The sequence below is a fragment of the Ips typographus genome, linkage group LG11 (genome assembly GCF_016097725.1).
Source record: "Ips typographus isolate SLU linkage group LG11, UJ_Ityp_2.0, whole genome shotgun sequence".
NCBI lineage: Eukaryota > Metazoa > Arthropoda > Insecta > Coleoptera > Curculionidae > Ips > Ips typographus.
In genome coordinates this window covers 7,328,084-7,351,153 of record NC_138432.1, presented here as the reverse complement: position 1 = coordinate 7,351,153, position 23,070 = coordinate 7,328,084, and the positions used below count along the sequence as shown (strand labels likewise).

The following is a 23,070-nucleotide window of genomic DNA, read 5'->3' as shown; positions in this document are numbered from 1 at the left end:
TAGGTAATAGGAAGCTACGAGTGCATTTGATTTTTTCGAGATATCTAAGATGAAAGTGCAATTTTTGTAAAAACGCGCTCTAGAAAAGACCGAAAACTAAATGGAACATTGTTTTAGGACACTCTAGATGATAGAAAATGCTCTTTAAAATGCCGCAAAAACAAAGTCTCTACGATTAGCCGTTTTCGAGATATTTCATTTCTTTCAACGCAAACTTTGGACTACTCCCACCACTTTGAAAAGATAGAAAACGGATTCTGAAGATAACGTGATCGTTTGAAATGTCAAAATATTATTTGAAGGGTCACGTGATCGTATTTCAGTTTAAACTGAAATTTTTATCATTAAGTGACTGTTTTTACAGTAAAAATGGTCACGTGAAATTTCCAATCATCAAATTTGCAAGTAGAAGTCATGTCTTAAAAATGGAATTCATAAGGTCACGTGATAGTTTTAAATGTCAAGAATGTTATTTGGTGGATCACGTGACCATTTTTCAGTTTGAACTTAAACTGTTGCGTGACTCTTTTAATTTTCAATCATGAAGTTTATTTTTAAAGGTAACCTGATCGTTTTTTCAATTGTTAAAAATTATCTTTAACGTCACTTGACGTTAAGGGATGAGTTTGATGCATCCTGTCACTTTTTGCCTTGTAACTCCTTAGGGACGCTTTTAAGAGCAAAAGCACCTTAATACAATCTTGTAGAGGATGAAATTTCCTATAAGTTTCTTTAATTACGATTTTTTGTAGCTTTTCAAATCACGGAGCTACGCTCAGTGGAATAAGAGTTATTTTAAAAAAGTGTGACCGTTGTTAATGTTAAAATATATATTAACAGTTTCATATTTTTCAGTTAAAACTGATATTTTCCAAGTCACGTGACTATATTTAACATACAAATGGTCACGTGGCTATTTTAAATCATCAAATTTAAGTTTAAAGTTTTCGTGACATTTTTTTAGCGACAAAACGGATCCTGAAGATAACGTGATCGTTTGAAATGTCAAAATATTATTTTTCTAATTTTGGCATATAAAGTGACACTTTTCAAAACTGATTAGAGTGACAAAACGTTTTACTTTATGTAACTAGTTACATAAAGTATCACTTTATGTAACTAGTTATGAAAAGTTCATTTCATCACTCCCTGTTTTTATGCATTTTCGTAGAAACATATGGGCGACATCCATCATAACATGTCGTTGTCACTGTTTATACAAGGTGCTATGAAAGTGAATATTTGTGTTAAATCACTTTAAAAGATGGTTTTTACCGCTTTTTGGTCAAAATTAGAAAAAATTATGTATGCAACACGTTTCGAAAATGTCTTATTGTGTAACTCATTCAAATTAATTCAAACATTCATTCGTTACACAAAATCGATCTTTTCGTAACTGGTTACATAAATAGCTATTTTATAATTAAGTGACTGTTTTTACAGTAAAAATGGTCACGTGAAATTTCCAATCATCAAATTTGCAAGTAGAAGTCATGTCTTAAAAATGGAATTCATAATGTCACGTGATAGTTTTAAATGTCAAGAATGTTATTTGGTGGATCATCATCAAAAGTTAAACAGGAAAATTCTTCGTACAGAATAGGGGATTACTTTTATGAGATTTTTACTACACCTTTCCATTTAAATTTTCAGAGTTTTTGGACATTTTTTATTTTAGTGGTGGATTTAGAAAGCTGAACATTATTTTTAGTATTTTCTCTTGGCCACATTTACTAATAAAAAAAATGTCTTGTAGCCATACTACACGGCTTATTGGGACACCCTGTACAACACAAGTTACTAGCAATAGTAGAATTCACCCAAACGTTTTCAAGTAGAGGTTCTAATTATATAGTGTGTCCCAATAAAACTACTAGAAGCAAAATTCAGGTACATGGGAACTTGGACTATACAATTTCAGCAAAAGTGGACACCACCCCTGCTGGTCCTGATACGCATTGCTCCTCCTGTAAGTGGGGTTTCGACGCAGTAAGTGGCGCCATATATGACAAGCTTACGAATTTGCTTCAACTTTTCGTATAAAAACGTAAATTCAGCCATCTCCCCTTAGAATCACAGGAAAAAAGCGACAAGATACAAATACAACCAATATAATTACCCTCTGAATTATTAAAGAATCGAGCCACGGAAGGAAAATTAATTCAGTCACCCTCAAGTTTTTGCAGGAGCGAATCGCGTGCCAAAAGCAGAGAGAAAGTAAATTAATTATATTATTTTAAACAGTTTTTAACAGTTTAAAAGCCAAGTAATTTCTCGGGAAATTTCGCTATGAATTATGATGTGAAAAGTTTGTTGTAACTTTGCAGACCAAGCGATGATGATCAGGAATTGTTTTAATTTTTTGACATATTTTAAAACATTTTTGGTCAATTTTATGATCCTTTGTCCCTATATTAATAATCTTTGACTTTTACGGTCGATTTGTTAAACCGCATTTGTCCGCTTATCTCCGTCTGAAATTTAGGACGTCGGTAATTCCATTTCAGTAGCCAAGGTTTTATTGGTATTAGCACAATGTATTAGTTTTTGATTGATCGATTTGAGCGTTATAAATTTTGTTGACGGCTTGGTTTTTGGCTATTAATGCAGGTATTTGGACTAAGGCGTGCATCATTGCTGTTATCAGCAAATCATAATCGTTAACACAGTCTAAGTAGGTACATTTTTGATAATACAGACTCTTCAGACGTTTTCCACTTTTGGAAAGTTATGTCCGCTAAATTAAATATGAAACAATGACTTTGTATAAGATTGAAAACGTGGCGTATGAAAAGCATTTACGGCAGATAAGCCCACTACATCAGACAAACAAATGTGCACGATAACCTGTGAAAACAAACTGATAAGAACCTTATGACCATAAGATATTGTCTGACCTGATATACAACAGGATTTGGTCGGTATTTGAGCTGAGGCTTATTATAACGTCGTAAATATTTCCTGTCTTAGCGTTTATTGGGGGCACAGCAATGCTTGGGCAAACATTAGCCATCGTTTGATTTTTTCCACTTTTATGGACCATCGTAAATTCATTTTGTAACTGTTTTTCTCCATACTCGGGGTCAAAATTATTATACGTTGTGGTTTATACGGGCAACAGTGGGAAGGCTTTTATTCTGGAAAGCCTAGCAAAACTGAAATTTTTAAGCAATAATGCAAGTTTTATCGCCGTTCTAATCGGGCAATAATCGGGGATTTAATCTCCAGGAAAGATTGGATAATTTTTATGAATCATTTTTACTGGCAATGTCAACTAGATGTTTATGTTTAGGTGTGTCTAAAATAACTAAAATTTTGTAGGAGTGCGTTTCTTAACAAATTGATTTTGTTTGTACCTGGAAACACAAGAAAAAACAAGAGACTAGACCAATTTTCCTTAAAATCAAACAATCTTTGAACAAATCTTATCAAATCATTGAAAGTCATTAAAAAACTCTACAGTTACTTAATCTTTTAATAAATAAGTCTACAGACAAGCACCCAAAAATGACGTAGGAAACATCAATGCACTTCGCAATAATCGGACAGATTTAGATCGATTACTGGAAATTGGTTGTTGCCGTACTAACTGTATATTTCTTTGTTTTTTATTGAATTATTGTGGTTTTCTACATAATTTATTCTAGAAAAACAGTCAAAATTTGTGTTGTGTATTTTCACTACTTGGAGTATGATAAAATTGTCAGTGTTTTATTAGAATTAACATACCACAAGTTACCTGGAGATAGAGTTAAGTAGTGAAGTTTTTCAACAAATTGCCTTCATAACTGTTTAAATCGGATTTTGCACATTTTGATAATTCAGACTCCCTTTTTATGGTCACAGTGCAGTATTGCCAGGTCAAAATTTGCATTCTCAAAATCACGTAACTTGTATTTTTCAATTTAAACTTTTGTCGAAATTTCGTTTTCCCTATTTCGTACGTAATAGAAAATTTTCACAGCTTAAATTGCCTTTTTTTTAAAGTCACGTGACTGTTTTTGACTAGTGCCGCACAAATTAGTTAGTCACGTGACGTATAATTAACCGCCACATTCCTAATGGACTGAAAATTAGAGTTACCAAATTATCACAGTTGAAACTGTGAAAATTTTATGGTCACCTGACTTTTTTTAACTATAGTGTCACTTTGCTTTTACAGTGTTGCCAGCTCAAAAATTGCCATTTTTTTGCTCGAGTGGCTTGTAGCTTAGAATTTTTGTCTTCATAATTATTGTTTAAATCGGATCTTTTGTCAAATGTAGAATCCGTGAGGTATCTGATCTATTTCACACTGATAGTCCAGATACCAGATCAGTTTTGTCGAGTTTGAAGAACCCTTATGGAGCAAAAAAGTGGAGTGAAACATTTTAAAGTGCCTTTTTTGTGCTTTTAAGGTTCTTTGGTATAAATATGCCCTTTACTGTGCATTGGAACCCTTATGGAGCAAAATAAAAATTTGCCAAAATTGCACTTTTGGCAAAAAATGAATTTTTTTACTTTTTGAAAAATGGTAGCTCGTTTATTTAGATTCGCAGGAATTCGTTCACGCCATTCGAAAAAGCATAAAAAATATTACAAAATGAGTTAAAAATGGCCTCTCTAGCTCCTCATGTTACCGAGATATTGAATTTCAAAAAGTACTTAAAAAACACCTCTAATCCCCCTATTCTTTCAATTTTTTTGAAAGGTGAAAAATTTTAAAGTGTTTTTTTTTCTGCTTATTTCACCTAATTTAAGGTTCTTTGGTATAAATATGCCCTTTGCTGTGCATTGGAACCCTTATAGAGCAAAGTAAAAATTTGCCAAAATTGCACTTTTGACAAAAAATGAATTTTTTCACTTTTTGAAAAATGGTAACTCTTTTATTTAGATTCGCAGGAATTCGCTCACGCCATTCGAAAAAGCATAAAAAATACTACAAAATGAGTTAAAAACGGCCTCTCTAGCTCCTCATGTTACCGAGATATTGAATTTCAAAAAGTACTTAAAAAACACCTCTAATACCCCCCCAGTCGTTCGAATTTTGTGAAAAGTTTAAGATTTTTAAGAACGTTTTTGTGCTTATTTTACCTAATTTAAGGTTCTTTGGTATAAATATGCCCTTTGCTGGGCATTGGAACCCTTCTGGAGTAAAATAAAAATTTGGGGTATATAATACTGGGTCAGTCACACATATCAACTTTCTTAATTCAAACCCAACACCCTGTATATTACTTCAGATTTTAAGAGTACTCATAAAAAACAATTTATAGATTTACAGAATTACTAGTTTTACAACTTTATTAACGACGAAAATTTGATTAACTTGACACAGGAAAAATTGCTAACAATTTACCATCATAAAGACATTATAGCTATTATTTTTACTCCTAACATTGTTATAAGTGGGTACACCTTTTAAAAAACATGAGTTATGAATAATTAAATAGTCAAATAGATAGGAACTTACATATTGGAATTTTTTTATATCATTCCCTCAAATAAATTTCGTTGAATTGGTTTTTATGTGTACTCTTAAAATCTGAAGCACGTCACGCGCTTTTATTTACTATAACAATATGCAAACTTTGAGAAAATTAACACACCTTTTATATTTTTGACTGAAAGCCCTTGTTATACAGGGTTATTCACGTTGAAGATATATTTTTAAGATGTACGGAGAGTCCCAAATGCAGAAAAAGTGTTATCAAATTTGTATTTTTTCAAATGAAAGTATCTAGATTTTATTTGATTTTTAGATTCTACGTTAAAAAACATTGAGGTTTGGTACGTCTTAAGCACCCATTTTTTTTTTTGTAAGGGGCAAAGAAATTGGTAATATTATGAATATGTGTCAATTAATTCAAAGTGGATAAAGTGACAATATGAATTTTGGACGAATCAAATATTGAGATTATATTTACGGTATTTTAAGAGTGAAAGACTCGAATTCGTATTGGCAATAAGTGGGTGTAGCCAAGTTTGCAATAATAATTAACAATCTAGTCGTATCGAATTGGCGACCAATCAGCGGCGGTCAGCCAAGGAACGAGCATAAAGAAGTGAAAAAGTCGAAGAAGTGAAAGCTCGCAGTTAATCCTGCCGTGGCACGTAAAGCGGGGCCCCGCTTGAATCCTGCCGCAGAACTTACCGGAACATAACTTCCGGATGTCCGCTAGCCCTTCCACCCCCACCATTACGAATCGCGCAGCGCCCCCACCACCGCTAGGCGCACTACACACACGTTTACAGGACCGCTGGCTATCTAGTAGCCGAAACGAACATCAACGATTGACTACGAAACTAACCGAAGTATCCATGGGGCTCAAAGCTGGCCGATGGATGAAGATACGGCACACGCGTTTGGACCATTGAGATAGCCACCGGTCCAGGAATTCAGCTTCCGCAGGACGACTGATCGCATCTCGGTTACGTACTCGTGAAGCCGGTCTCAAGTCAAAACACATTATATACAGGGTGGTTAGTTTGAATCGGGCGAATGTCGTCCCCCGAAGTTATTTTCACTCAATTTTTTCGTGCGCCAGATCAGTGATGATTTAGCAGAAGTTTGTTGTGTTACGCGCTTGTTGTTAATTTTTTTTTTTTTTCGTTGGTGCATTTGTTCTTTTTTTCGGACCATGGACTAGTTGGTCCTGTTTTTAGGAACTGAAAGACATAGACACGTTCAGCAAGATGAGAATTAAAATGCCCGCAGTTCGAATCGCTCAAGGTAAGTTTGTTGACTTTCTAATGCAATTTCACCTCCATACGACTGATTACTGAAAACTCTTAGAAAAAATCTCACTTCTGTCCTTGAGACTGTCTTATCAAAAAGTTTACAAATTTGTATGGTTTTGAGACACTTATGTCAATTACAATTAAATCACTTGTCTTGCATAGAAATAATATTATCTCAAAAATGCTTACAGTAACAAGTTACCTGGCTAGTCAGTAACATGCACGTAAATTCTATTAGAGATTGGGCATAAGCTCACAAGTTATGCTAATTTATTAATGACGCTCTTTCACCCATCACTGCATAATCTTTAATTATACGACACACGCATTAGAATAAATGTAAAGGATATAGGTATATTTATAATAACTAACCTGAGAAAACAATGTGTTTGTTTATAAAATAAACCCTTAACATAAGATGATAAAGCTCTGAATGTGTTGAATGTGAGATATTTTCTGTTAATTTTACTTAATCTGCCGAATTCAGTTCTTCATTAAAAGTACAGTTTCTAGAAATTTATGATGTTGGTTGAGTAAAGCTTTACAATTGGGTTGTTTTGGTGACAACTTTAAACAAATATCCTTTTAAAAGCGTTTGTTCGGCACTTTTTAGAATTAAGTTTCATAGTAGTTGTGTAACATTTAACTGTATTTTTTAACACAAATTCATATTCTCTAGTTGTTATTGTTCAGTGTCTGTTTAAGATTCCTTGTTGTTTTAAAACGCCATGAATAAAGTAGTCTAACTAGCCTAAAACCATTATGAACAGAGTAAAGTAGTTTTCTACCAATACCAAAGTTTACCAGCATGAGAAACTTGAGCTAAATGTGTGGAAAGCCAAAAATGTAGAACACTAAATTTACTAAAGTTTGTTTGGTAAAATGAATTTTTACACCCAATATTAACCGAGATGCAACCGATTTAAGTTAAAGCCTTTGGAAAAGTTAAAAACTACCAAAAAATCATGTTTTCGTCCTATAAATGTTTTATACCAACAAGACTGCCTGTATTTGCAACCATTTAAATCTCATACAAATCTATGTATTTTAAAATGAGTTGCTTTTCCCAGTTTGGAGATGTTTGGCATTAATTAAGATTAGATCAAATCATATGTGAATTCACACCTTTTTCCATATTGACAAATTATATTTAACCGTTACTGTATCTAGGTTAATTATGAGTTTAAAAATTCAATTTACCATCATGTTCCAGCAAATTCCAAAAATTACATAAATATTCCGTAGAGTTCCAAAACCTTTTCAAAATCAGGTTAACCTTAGCACATTTTCCAGACATTCACCTTAATTTCCATGATTGTCTAATTATGAGAACTGTTTAGCTTTAAATTTTTTTCTGTGCTTAAAAATTAGCTTTTAATCATACTAAATCAAAAGCGATAACTGCTGTAAGTCAATTTTTTAGTAAGGTTTACAAATTTACTTACTTTTTTAGAGCAATATCTTCAAGTGTATTTAGCTTTTTAGTTGAATGGAATTGAAAACAATAAAGCCTGGTTTATAAAACAAAATTTAACTTCAAATTTACCTGTAACTAAGGATTCAAATAAAAATTCTTTTTTCAGTTAATCCTAAAGTTAAGTCGCCAATGTTTAAAGATCTTATAAGATTGAATTTCTGCTTTATTTATGAAATTTCTAAGCAGAACTTAAAAAAATATCATGGTGCCATTAGGCAGCAAAACTTTAAAAAAAAAAACTAATAAATTAGGAATTTCATAAACACACTTTTTTCTTAAGGTGAATACTAAAGTTGCAGTTAAAATTACAATTTCTCTTATAAACTAGGCTCAACATTGTACATTGTTAAAATCAGTTATTTTAAAACATTCTTTACTATCCTGGTTGTGTACTATTATTAAGTGTTTTTTAATACACCGTTAAACTTGTTAGATTATTAACATACGGAATTCCCACACCGGTCGTGCAACAATAGAACAAATTAAAAGAGTCGTTAGATTTTTTTGCCCTATTTTTACCCGTTTCCGCATCTTACCATCATTGACCACTGCCCACCCTAAACCTGAAAAGGGACTAGACCAAAAGGGTTAAAAGATTCCTCCAATAAGCCGTCCCTTTGTGGACTTTTGGAGTTGACCTAAATTTTATTCAGGAGGTGCTAACTAAGAAGTTTCAGACAAATGTGTATATTATGAAAAGCAATACGGTTAGAATCACATAATTTTTCTATTAGGACTGTTGTAAGAATACAAAAGTGTGCGTGCGTAAATTCTGATCATAGTTTGTTGGTTAATTAGCTTAAAATAACTGGTTTTATCAAAACTCCTTGCATTATCCAAAACCACTTTACTCATGTTACATTAATGCAGAAAGCAAAACAGAACAGATTCAACAATGGTTTAAAAATTTACGTTGAAAATGGCTTTACATTTTGGATGCCATATTTTGAACACTTTATAACGTTTGTCATTATGGGCACTTTTAGTTCTACTTCCGATTTCTTTAACAGTCTGCCAAAACAGATTAGTAGTTGTAAAGTTAATTGTAAACGACGTTTACTATTGTGTTGTGACAAGACGGTCAGATACTCAGGTAGCATTTTAAGAGGTCATAAATTACAGTGGACAAAACGACCAAGTCGTGTGCCTTGTCAAAAGACGTTCGAAGCCCACGTTCCTCCACTTAACTACCCTCCCTGAATATTAATTCGAGGGTGAATCTTCTTTTAAATATCGCCAGTTTTTTTTTTGGTAGGTAAAGTGTGACTAAAACGTGCCTTAAAAGAAGGGTTATGGTGTGATGTGTAATCACGGCGCCGTAATCGTTTTAATACCACCATAAACAGGCATAGATTGGCAAATAAAACGAGATTTTTTCGGAAAATTATTTTTGAATCAGTTTCACCTTAATTTTATCTAATCTGGCCGTACATACGTGGGCACGAAAGCTTAAGGTAAATGGTGATCCATAAAGTGTTGAAAAGCAAATATTTGCTAGTCTATTACTTTGAATGTTTATTAAGCCATGTCCCTCGAATAAATAGATGATAAACTCATGACATCACACTGGGTGTACTTTAATTCGGAGGACCTGAATGATTTTTTTAAGTGTCATTCAGTCTAGAAATGCTATTTTTTGAGAGGAAATATGCGTCAGTTATTGATGAGTCGCGATTACTTGCTGATGTCAAGTATTTAGCTCATAAATACGTCTAGATCTTCGGACTGGAGCTGTTATCACAATCGGTAATTGTCGGTTCCACTAATCTACCAAATTAAATCGTCATACAAGAAACAAAAAATGTAAACCTTTCTGCGATATAAATAACCCTGTATATTTGAAATAACCAGCTGATCTTGATGGAGTGTAATCTCCTAATTGCCCCTACGAGGCCCATAAAGATGTTTTACTAAAAAAAACTGAGCGTTCACACTCACTGTTTGCACATACACAAACGTATTTATTTAAAAGTAACAGCTGGCTACTTTGGCCAGTGCAAGCCACTAATTGACCATTTAACTAAGTGTATTTGTTTTGCTGTAAAAAAGAGCTAAAGTTAAACATCGAGGTGCCAAACTTCGGTTGCGACATTATGGTGAAGCAAAAAAAGCAAACATGCACGAGATTCTTGACTATGGCAGAAGTGGGTTTGGAAATTCGAGGTGTAATTATTGACAGTTGGTTTTCTTCACGCTGTTAATTAAGCTCAGAAGGAGAAAAACCACTAAAGTCTCATTCATTATAGGAAAATGCAGTCGAGACTAGTATAAGCATGCAAACTGTATGGTTGGCTTGCCAGCAATAATACACTTTTATATCTTTATAGCCTGCCGTAAAAATAGTTAACCCATCGAATCACAGTTTCTATCAATCAGGTATATGGTCGTAAAAATCATAATTACCGACGAAATCAATAAAATAATGAAAAAAATATTTCCTGCTGCAAGTCCACTGAAAATTGCGAAAGCCAAGCAAGACGATCAGTTACATTTAATGGCGAAACCAAACGAGAAGAAAAGTCACTAATGCGTCCTCTATTTTCTCTAGGTACATCTCTTGACCTTCTTGGAGCTTTCTGTGGTCTTCCTAAATGTCATAGGGTCAACTTATGACCGGCTCGTGCACTATTGCCTGATATTTATAGTGTGGTTTCTTGCAGTTATGTGAACGTGATTGTGGGAAGAAACTTTTAATACGAAATAGACGTACTAGTAAATGTACAAATAATCACACCCTTACCACCTACAAAATTGTAATTTCTTCTGTATATTGATTTTTGTTAATGTTTCACAAAAGTTTTGCTTTTTCTTTGGTCTTGTCTTGTGCAAGTAGTTTAAATTTACAAGAAAATTTTGGTTAAAATTGGTTTTAATGCAAGAAAAGTGTAGAAGAAGTGAACGTGAAAATCAAGATTTCTGAATTTGTAAAAATACTAGTTTTTACTTAAATTTAGCTGCTATTATTTAAGAGCAAGTAGTATTGACAACTATTCTCAACGTCACAACTGTCAAATTTTGCTTCGATTAGAACGTGGACTTATTAATTGTGATGTTAAAGTTTCTCTTGAAGGATCAAAGACGAAATAAACTTTACATCTTAATGGGCGAATTTTTGACAGTTTGGGAGGTAACAATCAAAATAGAAAGTGTCTGAAGGTCACATGACTTGTTTCATGTCACAACTGTAAAACTCTGCTTTAGTCAGAACGTGGAAAAAATAATAAAGACGAAATGGACTTTATAGGTTAGGTTAGGTTAGGCAGATTCTTGAATGTTGTAACCATCAGATTTCCACTTATCCTAACTATTCTCGACGTCATAACTGTTCTTCATTCACAAGGTGGAGTTATCAAAGTGACAGTTGTAATATATGTTGAAATGGACTTTATAGGTTAATAAACACATTATTGACAGTTGTGACGTAAAAGTCAAAACAGAAAGTGTCTGAAAATCACGTGGCCATTTACCTGTACGTCAGAAGTGTCAAACTTTGCTTCAATCAGAACGTGGAGTGATTAAAGTGATAGTTTTGACTTACGTTAAAGTATTAACGACGAAATGAACTTTATAGGTTAATGGGCAGGTTTTTGACAGTTGTAACGTTACCATAACATTAAAAAGTGTGTGCATCACGTGATAAGTGTCCATTTTCTGTTTTGCGTTTTCGTTATATACTCTGAATATAGGGGTCATTTAATTTTTGTTTTTCTCCATAAAATCAACAACACATTACTGCAATGTCTTGCAAATCGAAATTTCGACTCTGGACTAACATTATTAAAATTCTTGATTTTGATATTTTTATTGAGATAGTCACCCTAAAACATTTACTACAGGAAATATCGATTTAACAGCACGCGGCCTTCCCTAAAAACCTTCATTTACAATAGACATGATAATTTTTCTGGTCGATCGCACACCCTTAAACTACTGGACAGGGTCACTCACAACATGAGCCACCCTCCAAATTATATTCGAAGAAAATAAGGCACCTTGACCATTTTTCCAAATGATTCACATGGCTATTGGTTATTGATAGGGTTATTTGGGGTCACAAACCTAATAAGGTTGGTCCTAAAAGGTTGACCATATCATTTAAGCTCGCGGTTAGCGTAAAGGAAGTAGATAGCACCTTATCCAACACAAAACCATTACCGATGCAAATTTTATACAGTAGCGCAACATATTTCCTCCAAAATTACGTAGGGAATTATTAGCGCTTAACGGTGTTGGTGGATAAAACTACAAAGCCCCCATCGTAATACAGTCTGGCTGCGTGGGAGTTTTCTCGCTTTACACTTAACCATGCACTTTTACCGCGTAAAACCACCGTTACCAATGGTCATTACCGGTTTATCTTACACATCTGCGATTTATGTATGTAAAATGGTTCAATTTTGACTTTAAGGCGGTTTTATTGCCTCAGACTAATTACCACAGCGTCAATAAAGAAGTTGTCCTGTAGCGCAACACTCGCAAAAAACTCCAGCTCTGTTTACAGGACTCCGCGAACAATTTGCCTATAAATTTGTCCTCGAGTGGCTTGTTCGGCCTTAAAGGAAGTCGCAAACTTGGCTATTTTCAGGCAATATTCTCGCTGAAAAGATTTATTATTAGTGGCCGTATACGGTCATCAATTAGATCGATAACAACGATAAGCAGATCGATATCGCCGGCTTCTGCGAGGTAACTTCGTTTGTTAACATCCCAGTTTTTAGTTAGCCGGCCCGTTTTAGCGACAATAAGGGTTTACGTCATTGTTGAGCTTTTTCATTGGCCGTATTGTGGTATCGAACTCGGGGAATTGTATTGGCGATTAATGGCTCTACCGCTCGTTTAGATTAGGAATTTTATCTTGCAGTTTCGTGCTTATATGCTCCATCATTCAGGAAGGAAATCTAGTAGTATTGTACACGTACACTAAAAACTAGATATACAGGGTTATTCTATTTCAAACTGGCTCTATATCTTGGAACAATTTAGTGTACAGAGGTAGTACTAGTTTCCTAAACAAAAATAACATTTTAACACTCCTTGCATTTACTGCATTGTTTCATAGTAGATTAGTAAAACTAAATTTTGTTCATAATGCCCAAAAACCATTTGTCAGATCAACAATCAACAACTACAAGTAGTTTCTTTCTACCTCTGTTAGATGCTCCATGTACACGTCAAGTCGTAAATCTGAAACTTTCTTCTGTAGATCTTCGATACCATTTACCACAATTACATGTAGCAACTGAGAAGTAGCCGTGATTTCTTACACCTTCAGCAATTTCGTGTTGGTAACTTAGATAACAATATAAACTAAAGTCAATAGTTTACTAAGCAAAATTAAGATTTTTATCATCATAATAGCGTAGAAAATAACTATAAACTTTACGTCCATTGCTTACACAAATTATTCAGTATGGTTTCCAGTCATTTAAATATCAACTTATGCAAAGAATGTTTTAACGATTTAGAGTTGTTAAAAACGTGTAAATTCATAACCGATTACCGAATTATTCCATAAGTAGTCGAATACACTAATGATATGCGTGTACAGCAAATCAGATCATCATTAAATTCAGACTGGATTAAGTTGGTTTGGCAACAAAAAGCTAACAAAAGCCATTTTGAAGTCTATAGCAACCACCACCAAACAATACTAATTACAGGCTGTACAACCAAACAAAATGTCGACCAAGCAAAGTTCTATTGTAGTATTACCGTTGTTCTGACTCATTGGACACATCAAAACAATGTCACTACAGGGGTAGACATCTTGAGCCAATAGGGTTAAGAGAGATTGGCAAGGGTGAAGAGGGTCAAGCAAGGGAGCTGTAAGAATTTGGAGTGAGTTAAAAGTGGACAAAAGAAATCCGGCAAAATGATTGTCGTACTTTATGGCCGCTTATCAAATGATCTGACTTAAGCTTTAGGTAAAATTACCAAATCACCGCCTTGTTTCACAAACAAACAGACTAAAAGTAAATATGAAAAGTACCTTTGGTCCCTTATCACCAAATTGTTTATTACGCGGTGTAAATTATATTATGTGGAAATTTTATAATGATTATGATGAATTGTAGGGTTTAATGGATGTGAGCCCAGATTGACGAAAGGGTAGCAGATGGATTTTCCACTTTACAAACAGCGTTTCTTCACCTATTAAGCAAAGTAACAACGGCGTCCACGACACCATGAATTAGATAACTTTCTACTTAACCGGGCTTAAATAATTAGAAAACCCAGTTGACGTAAAATTCGAGCGACATCCTGGACATTTCTTCACTGTTTGGACACAAAAGATCGGTAGTACGGTTTTAGCAGTAAGACAGAGTACCGATGCGTATCAAACCGGAAGAGTGGTTTTCTTGATTCTTGGACCACATTATTGTCCTTCAAACAAAAAAATAATCGCTCTTTTAACACGTTTAACGGGAAGAGAATCGTAACCGTTCCGAGACAATACTGCCGCAACAGTAATGCCTAATTACGTTCTTTTTCTATTTTGGAAAGATTTTTTTTAAACAGGAAACCGAGTTAATCTGTTATTTACCCGTCAACTCTATAAATTTCTAGTATCGTTATCATGGATTCTCCTAGAACCACATATACAATAACACCTGGAGTGGCCAGACATTTATGACCAACGTAATTACATATGAAGAAACCCACTTAAAGCTTTTTGAAGTACGTACAAATTTTGAGTATTTCCACAAACAGACCGAGGTCACGAATGCAATACGCAAACCCTCGACAAAAACCTCAAACAAAAACTAAAAGAAAACTGCATTATTTTGTGCCCTACTTAACAAATAATTGCTCTGCGACCGTTAGAAATATCGCTTTGCTAAAAAAAGAACGATATATTATATACGTTTCAATGTAGGTGAATAATATTTACCTTTGATAAAAGTCCGCATATATGCGGGGCATAACTGATAAGATAATGCTAATAACCGACAACCGTTCCCCACTGGCCACGCATTACCAGCTAAATTCTAACATCCTGTTTTATACAGGGTAAATTTGAACAGGTTATTCGGAATTTATGTAGGTTTTAAAAGGGTTATCTCAAAACTTTATGGTGAAAGAATGCTCTTAAAAAGCTGCAAAAATTGTGTGGTGTAATATTGTTTAATTGGTGGTGGTGGTGTTTAAATTTTTAGGCTGAAATTTAAAAGTCACACTCAAAAAACTTTTCAAAAATATATACCAGTTATATGCTTCATGAAAAGGTTATATTCCTTGATACGAGTATATACACACAGATTACATAGCAGGTATAAGCCTAACATAGAAATTTCTCCATTTTACGTGGCATGGTCATATTTCTGTAGAAACCTTGTAGGAACACATTCATGTTACATTACCTTGATATATGCCTGGTATATAAATATGCCTCCATAAGTCCAACACCAGAAGGTGATACAAGTGCTGAAAGGCACCGGAATAGATGATAAAGACCAGAATTATACAAAACCTGTACTGAAACCAGACAGCCACCATAAAAATCAACGCTGGAGATGAAACAACATAGGCATCTCCCCTCTGATATTCAATCTGTATTCAGAAGAGATATTTAGAGAGGCTCTGGAAAACGATGATAATGGAATTCTTGTAAACGGTGAACTGCTGAATAATATCCGATATGCAGATGATACCGTCATATTTGCAGATAGTATAGAAGGTCTACAACAGTAAGTGAGAGATATGGGCTAAAAATGAACATTAACAAAACGAAATTCATGGTCATAAGTAAAGAAAGGAAAGAAAATTGCCAACTATTTATTAAAAATGTACCAATAGAACGGGTATCCAAACTTGTCTACTTGGGAACCTTAATAAACGAACAGTGGGACCACTCACAAGAGATCAGGTGTAGAATAGGAAAAGCAAGAGATGCCATCAAAATGTCTAAAACTCCTGCGCTGCTATGTGTTCTCCATATTGTACTATGGCATAGAATCCTGGACATTGACCGAAGCTACACAAAAGAAGTTCGAAGAGAAGGATCCTTAGAATATCATGGATAAGTAGATAGAGTGAAAAACGAAACAATACTGGAAAGAATGGAGAAAGAAAAAGAGGTGATGAAAACGATTAAGAGAAGGAAACTGGAATATCTCGGACACCATCCATCCTCCAAGGAAAAGTGTTTGGAAAGAGAGGACCCGGAAGAAGAAGGATATCATGGCTCAAGGATCTAAGGACATGGTATTCAAAAACAACCACAGAACTGGACAGCAGTCAACAAGGTCATTATAGCCAGGATGGTCGCCAATATTCGAAACGAATAGGCACTAGAAGAAGAATAATTATTGACATATTTAAGAACAGCCAACAAATTTTGATTGGAGTAAACCTAACCTAATTAATACTGCTTTTATTTATTCAGGTCAAATTCTGACATTTTTTAGCAATAGAGCTTTTTTAGATGTTTTCCAATACGTCACAGTCACAAGAAAAAACAAATTTACGTGATTTTACCGAATTTTGTTTGGTTTGAAAAGTGTTACAAACTATTAAGTTATTTAATGTAATGAATTACTTATGAGAGGTTTAAGGGTAACGTGTATATAATGTACTCATCAATACATGTAGTTTTTTTCTAAATGTCGTTTAATAAAGATGTGCTTAATTAAAGCTTTCTTGACAATAAAAAGAAACTAAATTAATATAAATAATCCTTTAAACGAGTTTGAAAATACAATTTGTTATACTATTCTAGTCATATTCAAAACTGTTGCTGTCAGTCCAAGTGAAATCTTATATTTGAGATTACGAATAACTGTGCAGTGTTGTTTTACATGTTTATTAAACAAACAGCAATAATCTTCGTTATTGCACTTTAGCACGTGTTGATATGTTAAGGCATTTTCGAAAACTTGCTCTAGTTAACTCGATTACTTTCAAACCTGGTGAATGATTATTGTTACTTTGTCAAAAAAAAATATTTCAGACAAGTAAAAGGTCAATAAAAAAATCGTTATTTACATTATTGTCATGTATGCCTGGAAAAAGTTTTGGTTTTTCATATTCTCACCATTTTATTAACAAAGTGGTCCATGTGAACAAAGTATTATTATACTTATATTTTTTATAGTTTTTTCTTACTAATAAAATGTTCCTTTAAAAAAATCACATTCACACTCAAAACACAATTTTGTATAACTTCGTTTTGGTTAACTATTTTAGGTATAAATTAAGCAAAAATTTCAAAAACCCTCTTTAAAAAAAGATGAAGACTTAGACTAAACAATATCCAGTGACAGATTTTTCTTTTCACTTACAAGAGTCTACATAAAGAACCAATTACCTACTCGTATTCTTCACCCATCTTTACCCTCTTGTCTGTTAACTTTCCATTCGGCTGCCAAACAGCATCTTCATATTTACAAGATTAAGAGATTACCATCGCCTCGTTTTTTTGTGTGTTGTTAATAAAATCGGCCAAACATTCACAGCTCAATGAAAAATCGAAAACAAATCCTGACAACAAAAAACAACGTCCCTTTGTCGTCCTTTCTTCGCGATGGATATCGTCTTTTTCCTGGATTTCTTTAAACGGACCCTTGAGATGTCCAGATAACATTCAGTAGTTTATAAAACGATGAATCTACTGACCTGGCAGATGGAGTATTATAATATAGTAGTCGTGGGTGAAGAGGACAATGAGTTCGAGGGTTAGAACCCTTATTTTTTTGGCACTTTCTAGTGGCTCCCCATTTGGCTTATTACATACTTAAAAAGTTTGGTGATGCATCACTTTTTATGAGTTTATTTCAGCCGTAAAATAGAATTTACTGACAAAGCAACTCTAATCTACGACTTTACTAGCAAAGGTTGTGTGGGAATGCAAAGGAACTTGACCGCTCAAACCCTTTGGCACCGGACACTAACAATGCAAAATGTTTGCCCCAATACCCCTTTATGTTTATAAAATGAAAAATGATACAGATATTTCGGCAGACAAGTTGCCTTTTGAGGGTGTGGGAACCGTTTTCAAGATGTTTGTCAACCCCACGGCAAGGTGTTTTTAGTATAATAACTAGGTCAGAAATTCTGTTCCCATGTACTGGATGCTACTCGTAAAATCATGCGTGCAAGATTAATTGCTACTAAAATTATTCGGCACGTCAATTTTTTGATAATAAAATGTACGCGTTTACTGTTTAACGGTAAGCTACAAGAACATACGACTAGTAATATTTCTATCACCGATCTTTTTACCCGTAAATCTTCTGTCAATTTTATGGTTTTGTCGTCTTGACCTAACAAGGATTAACGATTGGTACTCATAAAGAATTGAGCATTGAGCAACGAAATATGAACGCGCTTAATAAATTAACGCATTAATTAAGTAATCATTACTAGCGGGTATTTTGTAAGACAGACGGTATATGCGCGCTAAACAGGACTTTCGATTTCGTGTAAATTAATTTGCTTATTTATACTCTAGGAGAGTTTCGTCATTCTCATTAAATAAAAAGCAATATGAATGATTAGTGACGTTTTCAAAATGAAGATTAGGGAAAAAGTACGAATAAAAAATATCTGAAAATTTCACTGCTATTCTGGTTATACCGGAAAGTAAGACCAAACTTTCTTACTTTAAATTATAAAAAAACCTGACCAACCAATTAATCTTTATATACCAACAATTATTGAACAATTTTTAGAACACTTTTTTAAACGTTTTCAATAGCATTTTAGAGGTCTATAGAACTTTCAAAATGCTCCTAAAGGCCTCCGAAAGTTTAAAACAGTTATGGGAAGGTTTGAAACACTTGAACAGCGCTCTGGAACTTTTTAGAAAGTCTCTGGCACGTTCAAAATGGTACTAGAGGCCTCTGAAAGTTTAAAGCAGTTATGGGAAGGTTTAAGACAGTTGTAAAGAGCTCTGGCACTTTTTAGAGGGTTCTCAGTAGCATTTAGAGGTCTCTGACACTCTCAAAATGGTTCTTGAAGCCTATGACAATTTAAGTCAGTTATGGGAAGGTTTGAAACACTTGAACAGGGCTCTGGAATCTTTTAGAAAGTCTCTGGCACGTTCAAAATGGTCCTAGAGGCTTCTGAAAGTTTAAAGCAGTTATGGGAAGGTTTAAGACACTTGTAAAGGGCTCTGGCACTTTTTAGAGAGTTCTCAGTAGCATTTAGAGGTCTCTGACACTTTCAAAATTGTTCTAAAGGCCTCTGACAATTTAAATCAATTATGGGAAGGTTTAAAACACTTGAAGAGGGCTCTGGAACCTTTTAGAAAGTCTCTGGCACGTTCAAAATGGTCATAGAGGCTTCTGAAAGTTTAAAGCAGTTATGGGAAGGTTTAAGACACTTGTAAAGGGCTCTGGCACTTTTTAGAGGGTTCTCAGTAGCATTTAGAGGTCTCTGACACTCTCAAAATGGTTCTAAAGGCCTCTGACAATTTAAATCAATTATGGGAAGGTTTAAAACACTTGAAGAGGACTCTGGAACCTTTTAGAAAGTCTCTGGCATGTTCAGAATGGTCCTAGAGGCTTCTGAAAGTTTAAAGAATTCTATGAAGGTTCTGACACTTTCAAAATAGCCCTAAAAAATTCTGGCAATTTGAATTGAATCAGGCCACTTTTTTAGAAATAGTCCATAAAGTTTTCATAAAAGGATTTGTTCCTTTTCACTAAACTTGAACGGCATTTTGGGCACAAAACTGCTCTATATAATGACTCACGCTGTTTATTTACGAAAATGATAAAAACGTCAAAAAAACCTGGCAATTATTGACCGTCAAACTGAGAAACGACAAGAAAGTAGAAAATCCTGTGCCTCACCATATCGGTCTTATTACAAAGTCTCTCTTCTCAACTACTGTTCCATAAATTGATTAGGAGCTAACAGTAATATCCGATCTAGCAACGACTTTCAATAACTATTCTAATATAACTTACAGGGAAAAAACTGTAGTGTAATAGAAAAAGATATATTACAACAGTGGTAAAAACTACCCCCTAAAAAAATCTCACCCCTCATTTTTTATGACCAGGTGGAAGAAAAAATTGCAATACAACTAGAAAAATTCTCACACACATACATGGATAAACCGAGATTGTGACCCCCAAATTTTTTTTACGAGGGATACCTGATGGAGTGGTAGTTTTTTAGTGTGAGAAAACCCTCAGACCTATTAAACCGCTAATTTACAGCCTCGCCCTTGCTGAACCGTTATTCCTCGGATGGTCAAATCAGACTTTCTGCACAAAAACACAAAGAAATCGCAAGGTGTACTCAATGATCGTAATCTTTCACTTTTCTCACGATATAATATCTTCTCTTTCATGTGAACTTTAACATTACTCACGTATGTGCTCGCCAACCATTGATAAGGAAATGTCGACGGCTGAAATGAGAGCGCCTTGTGAAATGGGCTTTTGTTTTAGTTGGTAATGATGGTTTCGCGGTTTAGCGATCTGATGCCCTTTTAATTTTTACTCGGAGAGGTGAAATCTAACAAAAGTGCCCAGCTAGAAAACTCCCACGCTCTAAACTGTCCATCACGCTCCAAATTTTCGAGAAAAGGGTCAAATCATCTAACACTTGTCCCTTAGGGACAATGGTCAATCTGAAACCTGCCGGGATTGTCACAATGCCCCATTGTGCCCTATAGCAGATCGCTTATCTTTTTTTTTTTTGATACCAACCTGAATTAACTGAATTTTAGATTGGATACAATAAAGCGAGTGCAATCATGGAAAAAGTTTGCACCGCACCCTTTTGTGTTGAGGTAGGTCCAATTAAAATTTCAACACAATTATTAATACTTTCCCGGTGCAGCAAGTTGCGTATATCCTCTAATTAGACAAATTGGAAATGTGAACTGAAAGTTGCAGTTAACATGGTATTAGTTTGATAACTCTCGAAAAAAGGTCTGAGATCATTGTGACCTCCCCTTTGTGCTAAATTTTTTACCCTAAAATTACTATTAATTTTGGCAAGTTACTAAAGCGTATTGTCATGCTGCCCCAGGGTCCAGCTTTGAAGCTGAGGGTAGTTTTGCCCCCACCATCAACCCAAAAACCCCTGCGCGTTTACCTGTGAAGATCTTTCTTCAGTATCTTTTTCAAGCTTATATGATACACATCTATTAAAGCTGTAGATTAGAATAATTCGTCCGTAGTGATGTTTTTTGTGGGTGCTAACATTTAAAAAGACAGTTAAGGATAATGAAGAGTTTGTGCCGTTACATTCAATGTAAGTCTACTATTTTATTTTGGCTAAAAAGAAAATGAAGACACATAAACTACACTAAAGTGTGGCAATAAACGTCGTGACCCGGTCTTCATTTGTCTTTGCCGAGGACCCAATAAAATAATTTGAAGTATCTTTTCGGGAGTCGGGACGTATCGTAATTTTCCCGGTTTCTGGACATTATTGGGTCTTTCTCACTTTTAATCAGGACACTCGCGGCCATTTCCAATCCGGAGATCTGGCTTTAATGGGTTTAATTTTGTTGGTGGCCATAAAACTATTCTTTTTATTAGCCACTGTGTATTTGTTTATTTTTTTATCCTTTTATTGTTCTTATTTGTTTCAACTGTACTAGGATGTAATCACTTTATTAGATTCAGATTTAGAAACTATAATGCACTTTAAGTAAAACAAATTTGAAAATTTTTGGCTCAGTTGGCGAACCGTTGTGAGCTACTTTTTCTAGTGGGGTTGAGCAAAAATCTCTATCTGAAAAATTGCGTACAGGGTGACAAAAATAATGAACCATCTTAATTTTCTTGCACACTCTGTATACTGGAAACAAAAATGATCCTGCAAACTTACAGTGTTGGGTTAAGGAGTTGATTAGGAACATTTTGGGTCTCTTGCAATATTTTTATAACCGTTTTCGAGTTATTTAAGAAAAACTGGTTTGGTGCAACCAATATTTGAATCAGTTGAAATTGTGGTCTGAAATTTGAACACGGTTTAAAGGACAGTCAGGAACACAATCGCCTGTAAAACCCACTTGGAGTAAGAAAATGACTGTATTAAGCATATTTTTGAAATCTTCTATGCAGTAACCTCAAAGAACTTTTAAAAATTTGTTACAGTCAGCGAGAAAAGCGGTGTCAAAAGTTTAACTGCCAGAAACACAGTACTTGTAATTTAGCAGTAATTTACCTGTTAACTTTTCCTGGTAAAATATTTACTTTACCGGTAATTTATCCATCACTAAACATTATCATCTTGCCAAAAGAGACAATAATCATAAGTCTAACAATTATTGGTCTAAAGTTGTAAAAACAGGATTAAAATTATTCAAAAAAACTAGAAATTCATATTTAGACGAACAGTGTGGTTCACAAAAATACCAATATTTGTCCCATTGCAATCAAATAAAACACAAAAAAAAGTTTTAACAAAAAAACTACATAGAAACCAGAACCGTTTTGTATACATTTTTTGACTGTAAACAATGATAACAAAAACATGCATTTGTTTATGAAAATTAGATTTTGTTAGGTTAGGTTAGTGGGTTTTGAGATGTTTATTTAAACATTTAATTATTAAGAAAATTTTTTCTTCTCTTACAATTTTCTTATTGGAAATCGTACAACAGAAGTGGTTTTTGCTCTCATGGAACATACAATGCTTATACAAGAATTTTGCCATTTTGTTAGGGACAAACCTAATAAGCCAAAGTAGTGGCAGTCAGAAAAAATGTTAGTAATAACTTCAAAGAAATTAATTATTTCAATGAGGTCGTTTCCGCTAATCTTGGAAAAGTCTGCCGCGGCATAAGTCAACAACATAGAGGAGAGGAGTGAACAATATATTGTCGGGGGGGGTCGAAAAGCCCTATTTATCGACCAAACTGCCCTGTTTGTTCCGGCGAATTTTATCGCCCACATTTTCGGGCA

The 23,070-nt window shown here is 34.3% G+C and overlaps 1 protein-coding gene across 3 annotated transcripts in view; it reads left to right on the top strand.

Annotated features, from left to right (window-relative positions):
• Window positions 1–6,127: 6,127 nt before the first annotated feature.
• Window positions 6,128–23,070, top strand: part of Cph (BCL11 transcription factor chronophage) — a 29,429-nt gene continuing 12,486 nt past the window's right edge. Inside the window, exon 1 of one of the 3 annotated variants that reach the window (XM_081989042.1) lies at window positions 6,128–6,712. In XM_081989042.1, the coding sequence (XP_081845168.1) occupies window positions 6,676–6,712 (37 nt within the window). In that variant the 5' untranslated portion in view covers window positions 6,128–6,675. Of the gene's footprint in view, window positions 6,713–21,366; window positions 21,410–23,070 lie in introns of those variants that run through there. The other 2 variants (XM_081989041.1, XM_081989043.1) reach the window with 2 other exon arrangements.